Here is an 18,874-nt window from a genome sequence, read left to right on the forward strand (position 1 = left end):
TCCTGAAGTTTCAAAACTATTGCATATAATCCCTTACAAGAGAAAAAAATAAATAAACAAAAAAGAAAATATTTGTATTAAGGTTGGACCTTACACTTTGAGTAATTTTATTAGACCATTTAACTCTTTAGCATGCCTTTTTGTATAATTTCTCATTATTTTTCGTCTTACTATAGAGGATTATATGCAACAGTTTTGAAACCTTAGAGGATGCATGTGTAATTGTTAAAATCTTAGGATGTATGTGAAAAGACGATAAACCTCAAGGAGTGTAAGTGTAAGTGTAATTAACTCTTATTATGTCCTTTAATCAAAATGTACCAAAAGACGTTAACGAGTGATTTCACTAGCAAACCAACCAAAACAAAAATGTTAGAAGAAGAGTTTATGCCTCCACCAAATTAAGGAAAAATACAAGAAATGACCATCATCTTTACTATATGGTTGTGGAGACAAAATAAATCACAAGCAAGCCAATATCGCATTATAAGAAATGTGAGCAAAGCACACCTTTTATTGGTGGCACAAAATAGGGTAGCAATTGAGAACTTTAGTCTTTGCTGTCCAATTGTCACAAATTTTTGTTAAAATCAAGACACTTCAGTCTCTATTGCCTAATTATCATCCCATTTTATGTCATCAATGTGAGTGAATTTTGCTTACATTTCTTACAGTGCCGTCTACATTTTTTCTCCTTTTCTATTTTCTAATGGCTAACTAGAAATAGAGGGGTGATGGGTTGTCGCTTTAATCATTAAATCTCTAAATCTGATAATCGAATCTCTCCTATCCTTATATTATTTGATAGAAATAGAGGGGATCAAAGCATAGTGGATCATCTAGAATCATTGGCCAATGTACAATGTGAGATTGGGCCTCTAGAGAAAAATAAAAAAAGATGTCTCTATAGTTCAGAGCTAGCGCATAGGCATGGTACATTTTCTTTGGTGCAACAAAAAGGTTAAATGGGATTATATATGAAATATGAACTTAGGTATTTTAGTCGGCCGTCTAGGCCCCTAGGGGCTGTCTAATTGACCAGCACCTAAATCTTCCATCTAATTTAACCAATTCAAAGCCCAGCTACCAATAACTTGAATATTGGTATTTTATAGGCCTAACTTCAAAATTATATATGTTTATAATATACTTGTTGTTGCCTTTGAAGTTTGAATTAATTCAAACAACTCTATAAGCACTTCAAAAAGTGCACCTCGATGCCATTTTACCAGATCTGGTTTAATATATTTGTTGCCATGAAATGCCATTTTGCTCACTCAGTCAAAAGCTTGGAACTTGCTTTCATTTACCACTCATATGAATTCGGGTCGTAATTAATCAATTATAGATATCTGTTTGATTGTTCTAGTATATTAATTAATGCCATTACCCCAAATAAATAAAGAACTGGGGATTCAAACATTGCTGCTTAACTTGACCTCGCAGGACTAATTACATTATTTCTGTACGTAGACCTTTAATTACTTATTTGACACAAGACTATATAATATATATATATATATATCTCCATATTACATTAAAGATGGATCAAACCAGAATTATATTGTTCGATTTGAGATCTAAAATATTCTAAATATGACTACTGCTGATATATAATTTTGATGAAACGTTGGGAAGATGAGGTAAAAAATCATATTCATATAGTAGCAAATTTGATTACCGGTCCAAAAGGTTGGAATTATTTTTATGACAAATTTGGGCCTCAAAAGGTTGCAATGGTGAGTTACAGACATTACTGGGCCCAAGTGTCCAACCAACCCCATTTAAAGGGTAAGTATACTCTATGAAAAATTATGTTAGCTAACTACCATATATAATAAGCATCTGGTTCAACAAATTTTGGTTACGAAAAGAATAAACGTATATTACCGAATTTTTATAAGTTTTCTTCAAACATATATTCAACAAAAATGGAAAAATACAAAACGAATTTCAATTCATAGTGGAATTTGCCTACTATTATGAGAAAACGTTGGAGTTAGCTAGCTAGCTAGGAACTTGTTTTCAAGGTGTTTGACATAGCAATTGGACATGAAACGAATCGTGTTGAAACCTATACAAATACATTGCCAGAAAATGCCTAATTAATCCGTCTCACGTGCACTCGCTCTCTCTAATCTCTATATATGCAAATCAATAGCTTGTAAACTTTACAAAGCCAAATCCCATTGGAGCCAATTAATGGATTCGCAACCATTCTGTGAGTTCATCAAAATTTCAATCTTGAATCTTCTTCCCTTCCATTGATATTAGTTGTTGCATCTCCATGTTTAGCTGCAGACGATGCACTAGCTCCAACTCCAAGGACTCCAACTCCAAGCAGCAGTCCCATCTCCAAAGAAACCATTTGTAGCTTCACCCCACACCCTTCATATTGCCAACCACACCGCCAATGTCTATGACTCTGCCCGCTATGCTGCCCAAAAATCATTATCACAGTCTCGTTAATTCCTCAACTTGGTGGACAAGTACCTCCAACGCCACTCCACTACTAATCTCTCTAAATCTGCAGTCCTTGCTCTCCAGGACTGCCACTTTCTTGCACAACTTAACATTGATTTTCTATCAACCTCCTTGGAAACACTCCATAACACCAATCAAACTCTGTCTACCTTCAAAGCCGACGATGTCCAAACAATGCTCAGTGCTCTTTTGACCAACCAGCAGACCTGTTTGGACGGCATACAATCCACACTTTCAGCAAATTGGCGCCTGAAAAATGGTCTCTCACTCCCACTCACAAACGACTCCACTCTCTACAGCGTTTATCTAGCTCTTTTCACAAAGGGCTGGGTGCCTAAAAACAAAAAGGGGATTGCCACGTGGCAGTTACCCAGAAGGAAACAGCTCGAGTTTCGAAACGGACGCCTGCCGCTGAAAGTGGGTGGCCAAAACGGTGCGGCTTATGGGAGAAAACTGCTTCAGAATAATGATCATGTGTTGGTCAGGGACGTTGTGACTGTGAGTCAGGACGGGAGTGGAAACTTCACCACCCTAAACGACGCCGTTGCAGCCGCACCCAACAACTCTGCACCCTCTAAGGGTTACTTTTTGATTTACATCAAGGCTGGAATCTATGAAGAGTATGTGAGCATTGCAAAGAAAAAGAAGTACCTCATGATGATTGGGGATGGTATCAACCAGACTGTTGTCACAGGCAACCGAAGTGTTCAAGATGGCTGGACAACTTTCAACTCAGCAACATTTGGTAAGATGAATGAATCAATAATATGAAATTCGTCAATTTCAAAATATATGGTTCAAATGAAGTAAATTAATTTGATCACATCCAATATTTGTTAAATTTTTGTTGCAGCTGTAGTTGCACCTGGGTTTGTTGCTGTAAACATAACCTTTCGTAACACTGCGGGGGCAATGAAACACCAAGCAGTCGCGGTTCGAAATGGGGCAGATCTGTCGACATTCCATAGCTGCAGCTTTGAAGGGTACCAAGACACCTTATATACACATTCTCTGAGGCAGTTCTACGGAGAATGTGACATCTATGGCACAGTGGACTTCATATTTGGAAATGCTGCGGTTGTGTTCCAAAACTGCAACATATATCCACGGCTGGCAATGAAGGGCCAATTCAATGCCATCACAGCTCAGGGTCGAAGTGACCCGAACCAAAACACGGGTATTTCAATCCACAATTGTAGTATCAGGGCTGCTGACGACTTGGCTTCGACCGATGGCAGTACAAAGACGTATCTAGGAAGGCCATGGAAACAGTATTCTAGGACAATCTACATGCAATCGTTCATGGATAGTTTGATAGATGAGGCAGGTTGGCGTGAGTGGGATGGAAATTTTGCGCTAACCACATTGTATTATGCTGAGTATAATAGCAGTGGGCCTGGATCGGATACTACAAACCGGGTTACATGGCCCGGTTATCATGTCATCAATGACACTACGGATGCCACAAATTTTACAGTCTCCAACTTACTCCTTGGAGACAATTGGCTGCCTCAAACAGGAGTGCCATTTTCTGGTGGCTTATTTTAATACCAGGACAATATTCTTGGATATATCTTAATTAATTATCATCATGTTTAAATTTTTTTTATAATTGTTTTAGAGATGAATCAGTATTCATGCCAAATTGCCAACACATATAACTTGGTATATTGATAATTTCATTTCTACAACAAATGTCAATTATACTGATTTTAAATAAAAATGAAAGCTAAATTAATTAAGAGTTTGGTTTGTCCAATATGAGAGTTATTTGCCTCCATTGTTGACCAGACTCGATCTATATATAAGACTAGAGTAATGTTATTTGGACCAAATTAAGTGATTAAATGAGTGGGATCAAGTGATGTGTCACTTGAGGAGGTGGTCCTCATTTCCATATCTCCCCAAATGACACATACTTCATTTGGTCCATTTCATTTGGTCACTTAATTTGATTCAAACAGCATTATTCATAAGACTATTGAAAGTTTGGCTCAACTTCTCCCCACAAACCCCAATTAATTAATTAATCACCTCATATCTTGACACCTACAATATTGTTTTTCTCAGTCTTCAAAAGCAAATCGGAAACCAATTACAAAAATATTGAAACAGCTAAACTGTTTCATGCATGATGCATGCCATACACTCGAGATTGATACAGGCTAGTGCTATACATCGTGAACTTTCGAGACACTTATAAGTTATTACCAAGGACATTAGAAAATTAATGGTCATCAACTTAGAAAAATTACCACTGGTTCTTAGCTAGTGCCTAGTGCTAATAATTATCAATATATATGTTTAAGCTGCAAAAATAATAATTCTTTAATCTTTAAACTCAATAATAACAAATTGATAACAATTATATGCATGTCACAGAATAAAAATAAAGCTTTATCAAGAAAATAATTAGATATGTCAAATTTGAAAGTCTACATTTTTTTTGGAGAAAGACTTCAGAGACGTCCTTGCTTTAGTTATTCCATTATGAATTTTCCAACAAGCATTCGACATGTGACAATACTGTGAGAAACGTCACGCTAAGCTGCAACAATTGGGTCATCCATGTTAAGGGGCCGGTATCTAGATTTTCATTTTTCAATATATATTCCTTGTTTTATTAATTTCGAGATTAATATTATTCTATGCTTTCACAGTTTCACTTCGAGATTGATATATATATATATATATATACTTCACTTCAAGAAATAGAATATATATAATAATATTCTTTATTTGTTTAGTTTCTAAGCTGCGTAGCTAGAAATTTATTAGTTAATCGATTAATTTTGACTCCTCTCGGCTTATCCTGAATTATTGACTTGTCTACTGATAAGAGCATTTATTTTTAAGTTCAAAATGACGAGTTCAAAATGTCCTCGTCAAATATATAAAACAGAAGGTTTTGAATATGCAATTGCATATATGTATATATGAGTTCTTTATATACAAGCATTAAAGTATTTTTTATACTAATTTAAAAATTATCGTTATGATATATAAATTTATGACATGTTTTTGATAAATAAGATATTAGATATCATCTACTAAATCAAATGATCAGAGTATTTTAATCAAAGTGTTTGATTAATCAGAGTATTTTAATCATGAATCTATACCTACTAAAATCTTAATTAATCAATATAAGAAGGCAAAGAAGTGGAACCATTTCTCCACATGCAGCACCCCCTGACCAAAGAAAAGTAAACTAGAAAGCCTAATCTCTATTTAAGAGACTTAAAGCCGTTGCCCAAATTAATGACTGAATGTCCATTTTACGTTGGACAATTGAATTGAGAAACCTAATGAATTGAATGAGCTTTCAAAATCAATTAAGCGACGTTTGTGGCCAGCTAAGTAGGTACATATAGCTATATATATACAATATTCACCATTAAACCATCTTATATTCTTGGGCATGTGATCAACTATTTAAGAAACTTGAAGAGAAAAATTAATAAATGATTTCACAACATGTTATGTGTTTATTGTTTAGGTAGGACCTTGCCAAAACCAGACATAATATACAAAGGATTTATAAAATTTAGGGGACTCTTTTTTTTTTTTTGTTGAAATGATACTTTCATTGCAGGAAAACCCCTGAGAAAAACTTTTGGGGACCTAAAAATATATTAATATTTGAGGGCCTTATCTCATTCATTTGCCTACTTACAAGACCGGCCTTGGATATAACCAAGTAACCAACCTTTCAAGCGATCGAACTAATTCAAATTTTCCGTGCCAAATTAATTGCTTTGCTCTGTATATTAGTATATTGGATTGGAGGGTGTCTAAGTCTAGCGTTGAGAAGATATCTTTTTTTTTTTTTTTGTTTGGACTAACGTTGAGAACATATCAGCATGACAGCATACACGTTGGAATTCAAACTTGGAGTCACACCTTAAGAATGCAACTTCAACTCGTGACACAATTTGACTTTTCGTATGCTTTTTTATTAATTATTGGATCTACTTCTAACGACTAGATATCTCACTAGAGCGTTTTATAATATATAAATTGAACTATATATCATTATATATAGTATACAAATTTTAGATTGATCTAGGTAGATGGAGAAAATATTCTTGGTCTTAATTATTAGCGCTATGTGATTCAAATTATTATTAGGTATATAATATGGGGTCAATACAAATTAGTTATGTTAATTATTTTATCAAGCAAGTGGGATTATACATTAGATTTGAGGTATAGATTGAGGAAGCTTCATTCCATTTGCAGGGTTGCAGGGTTGCAGCTAGCTACCACATGTTTCCGTGTTAAACGCAAGGTTGGAACTGAGGATTCTAATACGTTTGACTTGGTCGTCACTTATATAAACCCAACTTGTAAGGTAGGACAACGAATGAAGCTCTGGAATTTGTACAGGCCTGTATGGTCTGCGTCCACCGTCGATCTTGATCAGCTTCAGCCTCTGACAGTGTGACTGTGTGAGTAATAGTATGAGCTAGCTCAAGTGGAAAAGTCCACGCGGTTACACAATGCATGTTTTCAGTCAAACCTTCAAGTTAACTTTCTTTATGTCTTAGCAAGTCATTAATCACCTAATCCACGATAACTAGCTATTATATAGGAAAGCTAGAGTGGTATTTAGGTTGAGCTCCTAATTATAATTCATTATAGTTTAACACGTTACGATCATAGACGGTCGTCTCTCAATCTAAATCATTATTAATACAAATTTATTTAATTAAAATAAATGTACTGTCCATTGTCCAAAACATAAATGGAATGAATTAGTGAATATATTGCCTTACGGTTACCTTAAAAATCATGCATGCACCTTCCATTCTGGTGGGTGGGGACGTGGGGTCGGTCTCAAAGACGTTTCAACATACGGTGAAATATGTGGGACTTACAATTAATTGCTTTGGTGTATTGTGTTGAATTATCACGCACAATTCCAAACACAATGTTGCCATAGAAGGTACCAAAGCAAATCCAATAAAAATCCACCGTCACCAATTGGAACTCGAATGTGCTAATCTTCTTCTTTTTTTCCTTTTATTAGTTTATCTTTACTCTACTTTTCTGGGTTAGGTGACAATACATTCATTCCTTTTGGTATTTAAAACACCACCCACTATCAGAATATTATGGAATTGAAAATTGTTAAAAGTGGAATATTGTAGCAAATAGGTTGCTATAATTTTACATGTATGCATGTCTGCAGATCGATTTAAACAAATTAGGCCTGGAGATATATGGTTTGATATAAATACAGCATTTGGATATATGTCACCATATATATATATATATATTAATCCGGTTGGCACCGACCCCACCATTGACAAATGGCACAATCCATCTAAGTGCTAAGCCAATCACCAAATACCATCTAAGTGATTAGACAACGTACTAGGCTTCCAATCGAAATTTGCATAAGATCTTGGTTCGTTCCCTGTTCGTGGCAACCTATACAATGACATCAAGTAGAAGATGAACGCGCATTCTCTTAAAAGAAAGTTGACCACCCAAATAGAAAGAGCCTCAAAGAATTCATTACGCCAACTACCCTATTGATTATTAAGCTAGTTAGCTAATTGGAATTGTCTCCTCTGACCCTGACCCGCTATATATTGAGCCAGGCCATCACGTACCCAATACACATTAATTCGAAACGTAATGGGTTCTAAGCTGGCGATTTCAGCTTCATTTTTGTTCCTAGTTGTTGCTTTATTTGGGTCTGTATCTTTGGCCGCAGATACCTCTCCAACGAGTCCTGTGTCTGCAGGCAGCATTTGCAAGTCCACCCCTGACCCTTCCTATTGCAAATCTGTCCTTCCTAAAAACGAAACCAGAGCCAATGTCTACGACTACGGGCGCTTCTCCGTCCGCAAGTCCTTATCCCAAGCCCGCAAATTCTTATTGTTAGTCGACAAGTGGCTTCGACGCCGCTCCACTTTATCTCTCAGCGCAACCCGGGCTCTCGAAGATTGCCGCCTGCTTGCGGCTCTCAACATGGATTTCTTGCTCAACTCTTTTCAAACCGTCAACAAAACTCAAAACACTACTCTTTCCACTCTCAAAGCAGACGACGTCCAAACCTTTCTCAGTGCTATTCTCACCAATCAGCAAACCTGTTTGGACGGCATACAAGCTACGGCGGCGTCTTGGGGTCTCAAAAACGGACTTTCCGTCCCGCTTGCCAACGACACCAAACTCTACAGCGTCTCTCTTGCTCTTTTCAACAAGGGTTGGGTCCCCAAGAAGAAGAAAAAGACCACGTGGAAGCCCACCAGGAAACAGCGTGGCTTCAAGAACGGACGCTTGCCGCTCAATATGTCGAGCCAAGCACGCGCAGTTTACGAGAAGGTGAGCCGAAGAAAATTGGTTCAAACAAATGATGAGGGTGAAGTTTTGGTGAGTGCAATCGTTACGGTGAGCCAAGACGGAAGCGGGAACTTCAGTACCATCAACGACGCCGTTGCAGCCGCTCCAAACAACACGGCATCAACAGATGGGTACTTCTTGATCTACGTCACCGCTGGGGTTTATGAAGAGTACGTGTCCATTGCTAAAAATAAGAGGTATTTGATGATGGTTGGGGACGGTATCAACCAGACCATTCTCACAGGCAACCGAAGTGTCGTAGATGGCTGGACAACTTTCAACTCCGCAACATTTGGTAAGTCTTCCGTCTTGCCAACAAAATTCAACTTCAAATAAATAAAATCAATTCAACTTTGGGAAATATATGTCTTCTTAATTTGACACACACACACATATATATATATATATGTCACCGTTACACAATTCTTAATCAATTAATGTCTTACACAAGTACTTGTATATCGATCAATATTGCAGCTGTGGTTGCACCTGGATTTGTAGCAGTGAACATAACTTTTCGTAACACCGCCGGAGCAATCAAGCATCAAGCGGTTGCAGTTCGAAGTGGGGCTGATCTGTCCACGTTCTATAGTTGCAGCTTTGAAGCGTACCAAGATACCTTATATACACATTCTCTGAGGCAATTCTACAGAGAATGTGACATCTATGGGACTGTGGACTTCATATTTGGGAATGCTGCAGTGGTTTTCCAAAACTGCAACTTATATCCCCGGTTGCCAATGAGTGGCCAATTCAATGCCATCACGGCTCAGGGTCGAACCGACCCGAATCAAAACACGGGTACTTCGATCCACAATTGTACGATAAGGGCTGCTGATGACTTGGCTTGGAGCAATAGCAGTACCAAGACTTATCTAGGAAGGCCATGGAAGGAGTATTCAAGGACGGTGTATATGCAATCGTACATTGACAGTGTGGTTGATCCAGCTGGTTGGCGTGCATGGGATGGAGATTTTGCACTTAGCACATTATATTATGCAGAGTACAACAACACTGGACCTGGATCAAACACTACAAACAGAGTTACATGGCCAGGGTACCATGTCATTAATGCTACTGATGCTGCTAATTTCACAGTGTCCAATTTCTTGCTGGGGGATGATTGGTTGCCTCAAACAGGAGTGCCCTACACTGCTGGCTTCATTTGACCCTATATTAATTTCTTCTTTCATTTTATTTTTTTCTGCCACTATATAATTCTAAGTCAAGTAATAATTAAGTATGTAATGCCCAACTAAGCATTTTCAATATTGTAATTGAATCCAAGAATTCTGGATACTTTATACAAAATTAAGATTCTGAAGCATACCAGAACTCGTAAAGCAGTACGTTTAAATTGCAAATTAATGGTTACAATTAAATTAATTTGTGGGTTCACATTAATTGCTTTCGTGGGTTGAGTTCATGCATAGTTTCAATCACATATATTGTTGTCCATATATATATATATATAGAACGTACGATCAAAACCCACCGTCACCGAATGAACTTTTTCTTCTTCTTCTTCTTTTCTTACTTCTATTAGTTTTAAACGTACACATCCTTGAATTGGGTGCTGCATGCCCCTATTTTGAAGTCTTGAATGATTTTCAGTATAAAAAAAGGCCAAACTGTCTACTGACATTGAATTTACTCTGTTTTTTCTTATTACATTGGAGAGATCAATTGAATCTTGAAGCTATAATAATCACAGCATATTATCTCATTCACATTCATCACTTTGGCGAACCCTAAAGCCTTTGAATTTACTCTGTTTTGGACAAATAGGAAGGACTGAAGGAGTTCTCCTCATTTTCAGCTTTTTGTTTAACTTTTTGGGGCTAATTAATAACTCATTATTTTGAAATTTTAGTACAGCTGCATTCGTTTATTTATGTACGTCATCTGAGTTAATTCCCATACATTATTATATAAATAATGTTACATTTTTAACTAACAGCGAAATTATATAATGGAGGCAAATATATATAATGGAGCTGAGGAGATCAGTGTTGAGGCAAGACCTTGAGGATGGCCAATACATTATTGCATAACTGGCGAAAGCCTTCGTTCTTGGATGTCATGATGGGTTTCTGTCCGTCGCTGAGTGATCCATCACAAGACTCGGAATTAGCAATTGCAACATTAACCCATTTTTCGACATCACTGTAGGCCTTTGTCGACAATGCAGCAATGGAGTCATCAAGCTGTGCATTCGCGTCTGTGTAAAACTCGACGCAGTCTGCCAACCCCTGCTGAGCCTCTGGATCTAAGCTAGTCATGGTCTTGCTGTCTATCATCAAGCTCCTTAGGTGCTGGTCGATGTCCGAGGCACTCTGGGCTGCGATCCTAATTGCTATGTAGCCCAGCCCTGTAAGGTCGGCTCCTTTGCTGTTTGGGTCATTCTTCAAGCTAGAGATGCACACATCCTTGTGAACCGAATGCTGGCATGCTTCTTCAATCACCTTCACACTCTCACCACCACCTGCGCCACCAACATCATCACCTACAACTTGTTCTTGTATCACACACAAGGTCGACAGAACCACCAAAAATGTAGCTATACTAGTAGGCTTCATTCTTCTTCTTGCTTCTTCTAATGGAAGGAGATCAACAATTGGTAGATTGCAATGCCTAAATTGGCAATCCCTATCAATTATAAATGTATGTGAGGAGGAATAAAAAGTTGCCGGCCAGGAATCAATGGAGATGACCAATTTTTTTGAGCCACGGAGAGCCTCTCAATGTTGCGGTTTATAAGGACCTCCTAAACGCGTTTTGTACGTTACATTTTAACCACTTCAACTATATTTTGTTCCTAAATGTTAATCTTCTGCTATTGTTATGCAGCTTATGCTAAAGTTAGGCAAATACAGATTACAGATCCTCCTGATCAGGTCTACTTGGTTCGAAAAAGAGAATCTAACAAATTCAAAACAAATTGATACACACTGCCTAAAGAGCAACCTCACATCCACAATTGATCTTTAATAGATGTTGCACATTAACCATTCACATAACAAGAAGTCGATCCTGATAAGTGTCATATGCTGACTCAATTCTCTCAATCTGAATAAGCTAGCTGACTAGGATGCACAGCTGTCAATTTGTTAAGAATCAATTCATTAGATTGTTAGCTTTGGTTATTCTGTTGGTTAGTTATTAGTCGGTGCTCTCTGAACTTAGTGTATTGCCTAAGTATAAAGGCTCATGTTGTTCATTCTCTGTTAGTTAATCAAGATTCATATAGCAAATTCTTTATTTTCTCTCTCGATTCTTTCTGTTCTATCATACTTTCTTTTCTTCCAAACACTCTCTGTTTGCATAAACTATGAATCTTAGCAGATCCCTCGCGTGTATAAAAAATTATGAGAAACAAAGGCAACAAAAACAGGTAACAGAGCTTCACTTCTATTTAGACTAATATATTGGTCCTCATTACTAATTTTTTTTCTGGAAGTGGTAGAAGAACATTAGATATAATAATCATTTGTACACAAACCAATTAAAACTCATATGGTAAGAAAACAAAAAACAAAAAAAGCTCTGTTTTCTTTTTTGCTGGCATATATCATTCGGGATCTATTGATTCGACTGGAATGCCAAATGCTGTCATTCTTCACTTCACAATTTTCCAACAACTATCATTAGTTGAACACTGAAGCATTGAACTAATCCCTTATCTAGACATGCCTAAATTATATTGCTCGAATACGGTCTAAAAAGCAACATATATTTATATATATATGGTACTTTTCAACAATTTTCTTTTGGGTGGTGAAAAAAAGTTGTACGACTAGAGCTTTGGCGCAATTCAATATTAGAAAAAGGATGAAACATCAATTGGTATATAAGAAGATAGAAAACACAAACTAACGTTAAGGCCTTTTGGTAAATAGGAGGAAATATCTATATGTCTATGTCTAGTATGTGTTGCTTGATGAAGGTGACTACTTGGGCTCGTCCATGCACAATCAGGGATTTAATCGCTTATTATTGATACATTTTAGTGGAGAATAAATTATTCTAGATTTCAGCTATACAGTGATGCGGAAAATTGGTTCAATCTTGCACTTTTGCCTGTACCTAAATCCCTTGCAGAGTTGCAGCACCCTTCAACTATGTCTTTCGCCAGTTATGCCAAAATGCATGCAATTGCCATCATCAAGGCCACCAAGCTCCAATTAAGTGATCCCTCATCTTAATTAATTTGACTGCTAAAAATGTAGCATATATCCTCATTAATTCATTACAATCATCAATATTGATGATGTGCCAACTTTGTGATTGAATAATACACAACAAAATCTTCGTTACAGCCTCATCATTCATGATTTCAGAATTGATATGCTTTCTGGCCAAGTTAAAGAACAGAGTATACCTCTTAGTTTTTTTTGTACATCTTCTAGCTAGCATAAGACTGTTAGATCGATTTTGGGCTGTCTTACTTTTTGAATTTGTTTATAATCACGTAATTAAGTTTTTAATTGCAAGTGCATTAATGAAGAAATTGATATCATAGGTCATATACTAGCTCTGTTCTTTATCTTGGCCAGAAATTGATGATTGACAAGTTCAATTGCACCACCTATGTTCCTCCAATTTTATTGCTTAATCTATGCATATATATATATATATATATATAGTAATGGTACGTAAGAAACCAAATTTTTGGCATCACATATGGCAGATGATGTGTACATGTGACTAGTTACGAATTACGCTCTCAATCGGCTTCTAAGTTTAATTAGCAAGAAAATCAATGAGAGAACAGAATACATACTTATGTATATTATAAACTAACCAAAACTGTTTTATAAAAATTATCCGTCAATTACAAATTTGGCACATTGATCATTCTAATTAGGATGTAATGCCAGATTAATACTATATATACAAATGATACGTACATCTGAGTAGCTAGTACTATTAATTAATGTTGCTACATGTATGCAATTAATTATTTGCAGCTATCCAAATCAAGCAGAGGCTGGCAAAGACGAGAAGATGGAGGATCAGTTGTGAGCCGCCAAGACCTTGATGATGGACAATACATTATCGCATAACTGGCGAAAGCCTTGGTTCTTGGATGTCATCTGAGTTTTCTGTCCATGGAGCGATGCATCACAGAAATCGGCATCACCAATTGCAACATTCACCCATTTTTGGACATCATCGTAGGCCTTTCTTGACAATGTAGCAGTGGAGTCATCAAGCATCTCATTCGCGTCCGAGTAATGCTGTGCGCAGTCTGCGAACCCCTGCTGAACTGCCGGGTCTAAACTACTCATGCCATTGCTATTTACCATCACACTCCTTAGGTGCTGCTCGATGCTTGTTGCATTTGCGGCCGCAACCCTAATTGCTACGTAGGCCAACCCCGTAAGGTCCGCTCCCATGCTATTTGGGTCATTTTTCAATGTAGAGATGCACAGATCCTTGTGAGGCGAATGTTGGCATGCCTCTTCAATTAGCTTCACATTGACGTCCGTGTTAGCAGCAACAGCAACAGCAGCAACAACAACAACAACTTGTTGTTGTAGTATACACAAGGTTGAGAGGACAAACCAAAATGTTGCTGCAATAGGCTTCATTCTTCTTCTTCTTCTTCTTCTTCTTCTTCTTCTTCTTCTTCTCAATTGGTTGATTGCAATGAACGCTAATGACGCCGTACTATGAATTATTATAAAGATGAGGAGGAATGCATAAGTGGGAATGGTGATAAATTGAGTTGAGCCCCGGTGAGCCTCTCAATGTTGCGGCTGTGGAAGGACCTGCAACTATATATAGGTAGTGTTCATCCTATGGTATGCAGCTTATGCTGAATATAGGCTGTGGAAATTACAAAATTAGGCCCATTAGGCCTTCCACTATGGTAAAGCCATTTTTTGTGACCCAAAACCCATTTTGGGTCACAAATAGTGCTGTGACCCAAATCTCCCATTTATGGTGCTGTGACCCATTTTGGGTCACAGTGTTTTATACATATTTAAAATATGCCTAATATTGATTAAGTGATATTTAATTGATAATTTTAAATTTAAAGTATAATAAAAATGATTGTAGTGATCTTATTTTAATGAGATCTTTAAAATAAGGTCAATATTGAATATATTTAAAATAAGAAAATTTCATAAATTAGACAACATAAGCCTTACAACATCGGGACTTCAACAACCACAAACAAGAAAAACAACACGATGATTTAAAGGAAAAACAAGTACAACATGATCACTAAAAGGAAAAACAAGAACAATACGATGATTTAAAGAAAAAACAACAACAACAACTGCATTCGACATGACAGAAAATGAATCGAACTTCTTATTCGGAGCCCGATGATGAAGAATTGACACCCACGTCAATATGTTGGGGCAAGTGGTGGGTTCCCCTCTCGGATCCAGATGTGCTCAATCAAATTAGTTTTTAGGGATTCGTTGACATTTCGGTCCCTAAGCAAATTCCGACGAACATTCATCTCAGGTAATGATGATGGAGCGGCACCGGTCGGACATGGTTCTACACCTTCGTATTCAGCTTCTGCCCTTCTAGTGCTCGCTTCTGGGTCTATTGGGTCATCCCTACCGTCATCCTCAGGGCGCTCATCCTCCACGATCATATTGTGCAATATTATGCACGCCTTCATGATATACCCAAGCTCAATCGGACGCCAATAACGAGCAGGTCGTTTTATAATCTGCCACCGGGCTTTTAAAATTCCGAACGCCCTCTCCACATCCTTCCTGTATCCCTCCTGTCGAGCGGCAAACAACTTATGGTGGGGAAGAACGGGACTGTGCAATGTAGTGATAAGAGTTGACCATTGAGGGTAGATCCCATCTGCAAGAAAGTATGGAATGGTGTAGTCTATCCCATTCACAGTGAATTTCACCCTGTGGTTTCGGCCGGAAATCATATCATCAAAGAGATGAGAACAGTCCAGCACATTGATATCATTATTCGACCCAGGTATACCAAAATTTGCATGCCATATCCACGTGTCGTACCCAGCAACGGCTTCAAGGATAACTGTTGGGACACGATAATGCCCACGGTACACAGCTTGCTCGGCCATTGGGCAATTTTGCCATACCCAATGCATGCAATCCAAGCTACCAATCATACCTGGAAATCCTCTACGGCTCCCCTTTCGCAAAAGTTTCCTCAAATCGGCCGGAGTAGGCCTCCGGAGATACTCTGGTCCGAAGACGTCAGTGATGGCTCTCACGAACTTCAAGAATGATTGTCGTATGGTGGTTTGGCTAATGGTCATTGACTCTGAGACCAAATCATATGGAATGCCATATGCCATCACCCGCAGTGCTGCAGTCACCTTTTGGTGAGGTGTGCAACCCACTCTACCGACGGCATCAACTGTTGGCCGGAAATACTCATCCTGGAGGCAGACCGCTTCGAGAATTCTATTGAATAGCGGTTGGTGCATGCGGTATCGCCTGCGGAAAGTCACGGTGTCCTCGATTGGCGAGGGGATGAAGTAGTTGTCCATGAGACGTTCGTGGGCGGCTTCTCGATTCCGGTGTGTGTACCGGCGATTTGAAGAAGTACCGCCATGCCTTGGTGTACCGGCGACGACGGTATGACCCATTGACACAATCAACTTACCCACCATCTCCCTTCCATCCTCTTCCCTATCCCATTCAGCATCAGAGTCCGAAGACGAGGAGGAGGATGAATACACATACAAAGTATTCATTTGGGTGTTTATGGAATGAGAAATGATCCTGAAATAAGATTGAGTGTAACATGGTAAATATAGTGGTATTTATACTGAAACCACTTGCATTTGAGATAACGAATGAATGGTCCACATTCATTTGCTTTATGATGGTGTAGTCATTTCATGCATCAGTCTTATCTACTGTAAAGCATGCATCAGTCTTATCTACTGTAAAGCATGCATCAGTCTTATCTACTGTAAAGCATGCATCAGTCTGTGGTTAATAAGGGAGAATCCAATGTTGGGTGGAAATGCAAACATTAATTGAATAAATAGCAAACCATGACTTAAAACAAGATTGACGTTCAAATTAAAGGATACAATTAAAGAGCAAACATAATTTAAAACAAGATTAACATTCAAACTAAAAAACACAATTGAAGAGCAAGGTCTAATTCTAATTATTAGGCGGGTACCCCTGGTTTGAGTGAGTGAGGTTGGAAAGATCCGGGTAGTATCCAGATGGAGTGGACTCCGAATGGTGGTTAGCACGCATTTGCCTCCTTGCAATGACTTCAGCCATCTTTTGCTCCCAATACATCCGTTGCCCATCATTCATTTTGGAGAGGTCTTGGCCCATAATATTTTGTTCTTCCCATTCTAGCTGCCTCTCGATCCTCATCCTTTCTCTTGCGTCCTTTGCGGCGTCTCTTTCACTCCTTGCACGCTCTCTGTCAACTCTCGTTTGTATGAAAATCCTTGAATTTTCATTATAATGATCTACTGCCTCAACCATATGAGTTTGGACGGGCTCGGCTGCCTTGGCCCGTTTTGCATGGTTTCTCCCTGGTGGCCTTGGCCGCGAGGAACCGCATGGTTGGAATGGTGGTGGGTTTTCGTCCTCGCCAAGTGGTATGACTGGATCGGTCTCCTCGGGATCATCATCGGCGGGAGTGTCGGCATCGTCGGTGGCGGGGGTCTCTGAATCACTAACCCGAACAGGAGCATGAACGGCAGCATACTTTGCACTTTCCTTTATTTTTTCCCAAATGTGCACCCATGGAAACTTGAATCCAGTCTTGTTTCGAAAGCCTTCAAGTGCTTGCGTAAACTACAATAATAAAATAAAAATAAAAATATATAAATTTTCTTGTGGAAATGCAAACATAACTTACATAAATAGTAAATTTGCTACATTTATAAACAAAACAAAAACCAACATCATACAAATATATAAATATGCTTGATAGATAAACAAAATAGTGGAAATACAATATAATAATATCATTATACAAATATGCTACATTTATAAACACAACCAAAAATAATCATACAAATATATAAATATGTTTGATACATATACAAAACAATAAAATAGTAATACCATTATATAAATATGCTTCATTTATAAACAAAACATATAATAATTATACAAATATATAAATATGCTTGATAATTGGAGGATACAAAAAATAATCATGCAAATATATAAATGCATAAAAACTTACCACATTGGCATCATTTGCACCGCTTGCACGCATTCGCTCGGCCTCCAATAAGCAAGCATAAAATTTGTTGCAATCACGCGCAATATCTTTGAATCGTGCTTTAACACCGCCAACCTTACGAATTGTTTCACCCCCCATGTTACGCTTGAAAATTTCATAAATTTGTTCCCAAAGCATGGCGGCTCTAATTTGGGCACCAAGACAACCGTCGGGAGACCTCTCTAGGTATGCCATCACTAGGGCTTCATCTTCAGCTACCACCCAAGCACTTCCTCTTGGAGCCATGACAAAGAAAAAAAAATTTCCAATCAATTTGGTAAACAAAGGTTGTAAATTGTGATGAAACCATATGAGTGTTGTGTGATATATATAGACATCCTTGAAAATATAGCTGTTGGAGGGTTTGGGGAATTTTTTAAAATTTTTTCGAAATTTTTTGGCAATTTTTCGGATATTATATATATTTTAAATGATTTATTAAATATTTGTTTAAAAAAAAAAAGAAAAGGCCGATCTGGACCGTTGATTATCAACGGTCCATTAATCCCAGCCGTTAGATCCATCCCCGGCCCATCTAAAAAAAAAAAAAAAAAAAAAAAAAGCCCAAAACGCAGCAGCCGTTGATCACCAACGGTCGGCCGATCTGGACCGTTGGTGAGTTTCAGCAGCAGCCACGCGTCAACGAACGAAGGGAGGCAGCGTGGACTCCGAGTGCGCTTGCGTCAGCCGACAGCTGCGTCAGCCAACAGCAGCCGCTCGTCAGCTTTGTCAGGCGCGGGGCCCACCTCTGTCTTCAGCCTTGAACCGGTCACAACTCCTTCACGTGGGCTTAAAGCTCATTTGGGTCACA

General features: G+C 38.1%; 5 protein-coding genes across 6 annotated transcripts; 2 read left to right on the plus strand and 3 right to left on the minus strand.

Annotated features, from left to right (window-relative positions):
• Nucleotides 1-2,348: 2,348 nt before the first annotated feature.
• LOC147275511 (putative pectinesterase/pectinesterase inhibitor 41) lies at nucleotides 2,349-4,032 on the plus strand. 2 transcript variants are annotated; one of them, XM_086255486.1, is made up of 3 exons: nucleotides 2,349-2,843; nucleotides 2,934-3,229; nucleotides 3,338-4,032. In XM_086255486.1, exons 1-3 carry the CDS (start codon nucleotides 2,659-2,661, stop codon nucleotides 4,030-4,032), a joined length of 1,176 nt encoding a protein of 391 aa, XP_086111612.1. In that variant the 5' UTR covers nucleotides 2,349-2,658. The 2 variants fall into 2 exon arrangements, with proteins under 2 accessions (XP_086111612.1, XP_086111613.1); XM_086255487.1 differs by having other exon boundaries at nucleotides 2,355-2,833; nucleotides 2,927-3,229.
• A 4,033-nt stretch (nucleotides 4,033-8,065) lies between these two features.
• On the plus strand, nucleotides 8,066-10,165 carry LOC147275512 (putative pectinesterase/pectinesterase inhibitor 7). The gene is made up of 2 exons (XM_086253147.1): nucleotides 8,066-9,133; nucleotides 9,316-10,165. Exons 1-2 carry the CDS (start codon nucleotides 8,131-8,133, stop codon nucleotides 10,005-10,007), a joined length of 1,695 nt encoding a protein of 564 aa, XP_086109273.1. The 5' UTR covers nucleotides 8,066-8,130; the 3' UTR covers nucleotides 10,008-10,165.
• Nucleotides 10,166-10,844: 679 nt separating this feature from the next.
• LOC147275513 (putative invertase inhibitor) lies at nucleotides 10,845-11,417 on the minus strand. Its single transcript, XM_086253923.1, has one exon. The coding sequence runs from the start codon at nucleotides 11,415-11,417 to the stop codon at nucleotides 10,845-10,847; it is 573 nt and encodes a 190-aa protein (XP_086110049.1).
• A 2,256-nt stretch (nucleotides 11,418-13,673) lies between these two features.
• On the minus strand, nucleotides 13,674-14,693 carry LOC147275514 (putative invertase inhibitor). The gene has a single exon (XM_086255390.1). The coding sequence runs from the start codon at nucleotides 14,430-14,432 to the stop codon at nucleotides 13,854-13,856; it is 579 nt and encodes a 192-aa protein (XP_086111516.1). The 5' UTR covers nucleotides 14,433-14,693; the 3' UTR covers nucleotides 13,674-13,853.
• A 506-nt stretch (nucleotides 14,694-15,199) lies between these two features.
• On the minus strand, nucleotides 15,200-18,309 carry LOC147275515 (uncharacterized). The gene is made up of 3 exons (XM_086253926.1): nucleotides 18,025-18,309; nucleotides 16,993-17,627; nucleotides 15,200-16,580 (listed from the first exon to the last, which is right to left on the minus strand). Exons 1-3 carry the CDS (start codon nucleotides 18,307-18,309, stop codon nucleotides 15,200-15,202), a joined length of 2,301 nt encoding a protein of 766 aa, XP_086110052.1.
• Nucleotides 18,310-18,874: the final 565 nt, after the last annotated feature.

Source organism: Dryas octopetala, chromosome 8 (assembly GCF_963921425.1).
Source record: "Dryas octopetala chromosome 8, drDryOcto1.1, whole genome shotgun sequence".
Taxonomy (NCBI): domain Eukaryota; kingdom Viridiplantae; phylum Streptophyta; class Magnoliopsida; order Rosales; family Rosaceae; genus Dryas; species Dryas octopetala.